At 41.2% G+C, this 4,038-nt stretch overlaps 1 protein-coding gene across 1 annotated transcript; it reads right to left on the bottom strand.

The window, feature by feature from the left end:
• Positions 1–2,948: 2,948 nt before the first annotated feature.
• On the bottom strand, positions 2,949–3,884 carry LOC106531889 (zinc finger protein 512; the record flags this gene model as incomplete). Its single annotated transcript, XM_014027830.1, is given in 2 exon segments — positions 2,949–3,692; positions 3,786–3,884. Coding segments are annotated over 2 exon segments (657 nt in total), but the record flags the coding sequence as incomplete, so codon positions are not given.
• Positions 3,885–4,038: the final 154 nt, after the last annotated feature.

Below are 4,038 nucleotides of genomic sequence, written 5' to 3'. Positions count from 1 at the left end.
TATACATATACATATACATATATATATCAATGTCCTGTTGTCACACACTGACACACCAAACCTCATTTAAAAAAGGTCAGTTTTAACACCACTTCCGCAATTATCAAGTTTAAACATTCACTACACATCGATGAGAGTTAATAAACCGCGTATTTCAATATCACACACCATTTCGGCACAGCTTTTAAATGAAAGGTGATTTAAAGCAGCAAGTTTATTAAACTTAAGAGAGACGCGTTTAGAACTTGTTTTCCCCGAAAGCTTCTCTTTTAGCCAAGCTATTTTGGCTAACACACACGGCTAAGCTAACCGGCTAAAATGATGATGTCGCGCTTTCTGTACCGTAATAAACTTCAAACTGACCCAGTGGAAACCATCGTTGTTTAAAAGCTCACCTYGTGGATGTAAAGGACTTGCTCTACGGTGGTGCAGCCTGGAAAACCTCGYACCGAAACTCGGACGACCAGTCCTCTGCCACACGGGATCGAATCCCGAACACAGCTATCCTGAACTCGACTATAGGTGGTCTTTAGACCCGCAGAACATGAATTCTCTTTCAAAGTAGAAATTAATATTCTTTCACTAAAGATAAAGCTACAAACACGTCCAGTGTTCTTTTCGCCCGATTGTGTTGAGCAAAACCTACATTACGCTTACATCAGACCGCCATGTTACAGTACAAGCGTGGTGGATTATACCGCCCCCTACAGGCACAACCTGACCTTACAGCAATTCATAACAACAGAACAACAAAACATAACATACAATCTGTATTTTCTACACTTGAAGGAATTATCAGATATTGTTGGTTTAATTTTTTTAAAACAAACAAAAAAAATCACGAAAAAGATAAAAAAAAGTAACTATTAGCTCCTAAAGTGACTAAAACAAAGTGACATAAAGGTTAGAAAAAGGACAAAAAATTGCATTTATGAATTCAATTCACTGTCTTCTGATTTTTAAAAAAATTATATTTATATGCAGATGAAGAGTTTAGTTTCTATCATCTAAATATATAAATAATCTATCAGATAAGCAACTACATGAACATAGAACAAATCACACTCTGAAGTTTTGTACTATAAAGTACAAAAACATTTTTAAAAAGACCATGAACTACCTACATCTCAGGGAGAAAAAAATAGTTTACTCCAGCAGCTTTTCTACAGAAGAGGATTAGGGCCACTGAAAAATAAAAAAAGGAATTCTGACTTTAATCTCAGAATTCTGAGAAAAAAAAGTCAGAATTCTGAGATTAAAGTCAGAATTCTGAGAAAAAAGTCAGAATTCTGAGAWWAAAGTCAGAATTCTGAGAAAAAAGTCAGAATTCTGAGATTAAAGTCAGAATTCTGACTTTAAAGTCAGAATTCCCTTTTTTTAATCTTTCAGTGGCCCTAATCCTCTTTCGTACTTTCCAGATGTAATTCCCCAAAATTTAAATTTAAACATGTCTCAAATTTCCAAGTCACCGACTAAACAGTTAATAAAATCTGTCAGAAACAACACATGACAGATTAGGTTGTTTATGATGATGATGGTGATGATGATGATGATGATGATGGTGGTGGTGATGATGATGGTGGTGGTGATGGTGATGATGATGATGATGATGATGGTGGTGGTGATGATGATGATGATGATGATGATGATGATGATGATGATGAAATTAGAAGACATCAGTTTTTATAGCATTTTAATTTTTCACAAATTCACCAGCTACTGCATGGATAATGTTAAAACTTAATCCAAACTTATAAAACACATGTGCTCATACTCAGACACTTCCTCATGTCAGTCTGCACTCGTCTGCAGCGGCTGTGGTTCCTTATTCTGATGAAACAATTATTAAAAAGGTGGTTTGATTAACAGCTTTGTGCTCCATTATAAAAAGAAATAGCAGCTGTTGTAAAACATTAGGAAGACAAAATTCAAAGCACAGTGACAAAAAGTCTTGAAGTGTTGAACTGGTTTGGATTTGATCGCAAAAGTTTAACTGATAAACATATTTAGTGACTGATTCAATAGAAATACCATGAAGGGSTCTGAGTGGACGTTTACGTCATTATAACTGATGATATCTGAGATTTTCCTCAGGGATTCATCATATGGATCAAACTAAGGCAGCGGGGCAAACGGTTTAATCACAGCCAGGGGCAGAACTAGACGTTTTTGCAGGGGGTGGCCAAGGTCATTTTTAGAGGGATACATACAAATAAAAGACTGGACCTAAAAATTCAAGATGGCCGCCACAGATAATTCCTAATAGCTGTAATTCATCTGTTTTAAAGGGCTCGACACACGGTAGGCGACATCGCTCGCTCTCCATTCATTTCCTGTGGAGCCTGTGCGGTGAGGCGACGTCGCTCACCCTCCTCCAGCTAAGCGACCGGTGAAAATAGTGCATGTGAAATTTCGCGCTCGTACACGTAGACGTGCACACGCGAGCTTGCGACGCGACATATGAAAGTTGAAAAATGTTCAACTTTTGTCGCTGTCGCTTAGCGTACAACCAATCRGCGAGGGTTTCATTGACTGACCAATGAGAGGAGAGTATGCTACACACTGCCGTTAGCTAACACTTTCACCAAGTGATTACTAAAAAGCTTTGTGGGAATTTATTGGCACCAGGGTGAAGTTTATGGTAAGTTTTTCCTCATAAAACTGTATCTTGATGTGTGTTTGTTTTTCAATATCATTAGCATCGCAAGATTTGTTTAGTTTACACGTCCGTAACGCACACCCGCCTTCAGAGTCAAGAACCAATCAGATTTCGTGAAGACAAGCGACCTGAGAGCGCGATTCGCAACGCTGCGATCGCTATCGCGTCCCGTGTGTCGGGTTTCACCCTGGCTGCGATGACAGCCGTTAATCGCTGTAGTTTGTCGCTGCCCGTGTGTCGAGCCCTTTAGATGTTTAAAGCTGGTGAAAACAGTTTGACTACATTTCTCTGAACATATCAATAGATTTATCTTCAATCATATCATAAACCAAAAGTTTATTCAACTTGTGAAAACGTTACATCGTTGGTGTTTGACCCAGCAGCCCCCTCACCTCGGTGTTACCAGATATTTTTACGTCACTTGATGAGTAGACGTCTGTATAAAAGCAGACATCTGAAGAGTTGATGAGTCTTTTCAAGCGTTTCGGTGTGGTTTTCCCGCCTCGGCGTGCGGCTCCACCACGCMGGGCCGTTTCAGGCTCCACTGGTCCGAGCGTCCCCCCCTCCCGTCCTGCTGCTCCAGCTCCGGTTCGCTGGACGAGCTGCTGCAGAACGCGAAGCAGTCCCTCTGCTCCCCTCCCCTCTCCTCCTTGTACCTCCCTTTAACCGCCGTCGCTCCGTCGGGCCTGTCCATGTCCACCATCTGCAGGTGGATTTGGGTTTGCTCGGGTCCGGGCACCGCTTCCTTCCGGTCCAGGTCCATCCAGATTGGAGGYTCCAGAGGCGTGTAGTGGAGCACGGGCTGCTGGAGCTGTGGCTCAGGCTGAGGCTGGAGGAACTGGGTTTGGTGCTGGAGGTGATGTAACGGCTGCAGAGGGTGCTGCTGCTGCTGCTGCTGCTGCTGCTGCTGATGCTGATGATGATGGTACTGATCAACAATCTGCTTGTCTGCATGAGGCAGAGCCTCCCGACGCTGGTTTTTCAGGAACTTTTCAAACTTCTTGGAGGCTTTTTTATTCGTGACAAACCAGTCCTTTAAAAACACAAACAGGGAGGAGAAACGCTGACTGCAGCAACACAGTAATATCTGATCAGAAATCACCATGATGTGGTGGTTTTGTGTTACCTGTGAATGGACCGAGTTGATGTGATACTTTACTCCACTTTCAGAGTTAAACTCCTTGTTACAGATCAGACATCTGTATTTTCCAGCCTCAAATTCACCCTGAACAAGAAAAACAAACCTTTGAATGATTATTTACCTCAGGGATATTTCATGTTGATTAAAGGGATCCACGATTAGTTGTAACATTAGACTTTATGTTATAAACATTTATTTTAACTGTAAAATAAAGACTGTAAAAATACTGTAGGATGTT

Source organism: Austrofundulus limnaeus, unplaced genomic scaffold (genome assembly GCF_001266775.1).
Source record: "Austrofundulus limnaeus strain Quisiro unplaced genomic scaffold, Austrofundulus_limnaeus-1.0 Scaffold688, whole genome shotgun sequence".
NCBI lineage: Eukaryota > Metazoa > Chordata > Actinopteri > Cyprinodontiformes > Rivulidae > Austrofundulus > Austrofundulus limnaeus.
The sequence above is the reverse complement of the archived record's forward strand: the minus strand, read 5'-3'. Positions and strand labels throughout refer to the sequence as shown.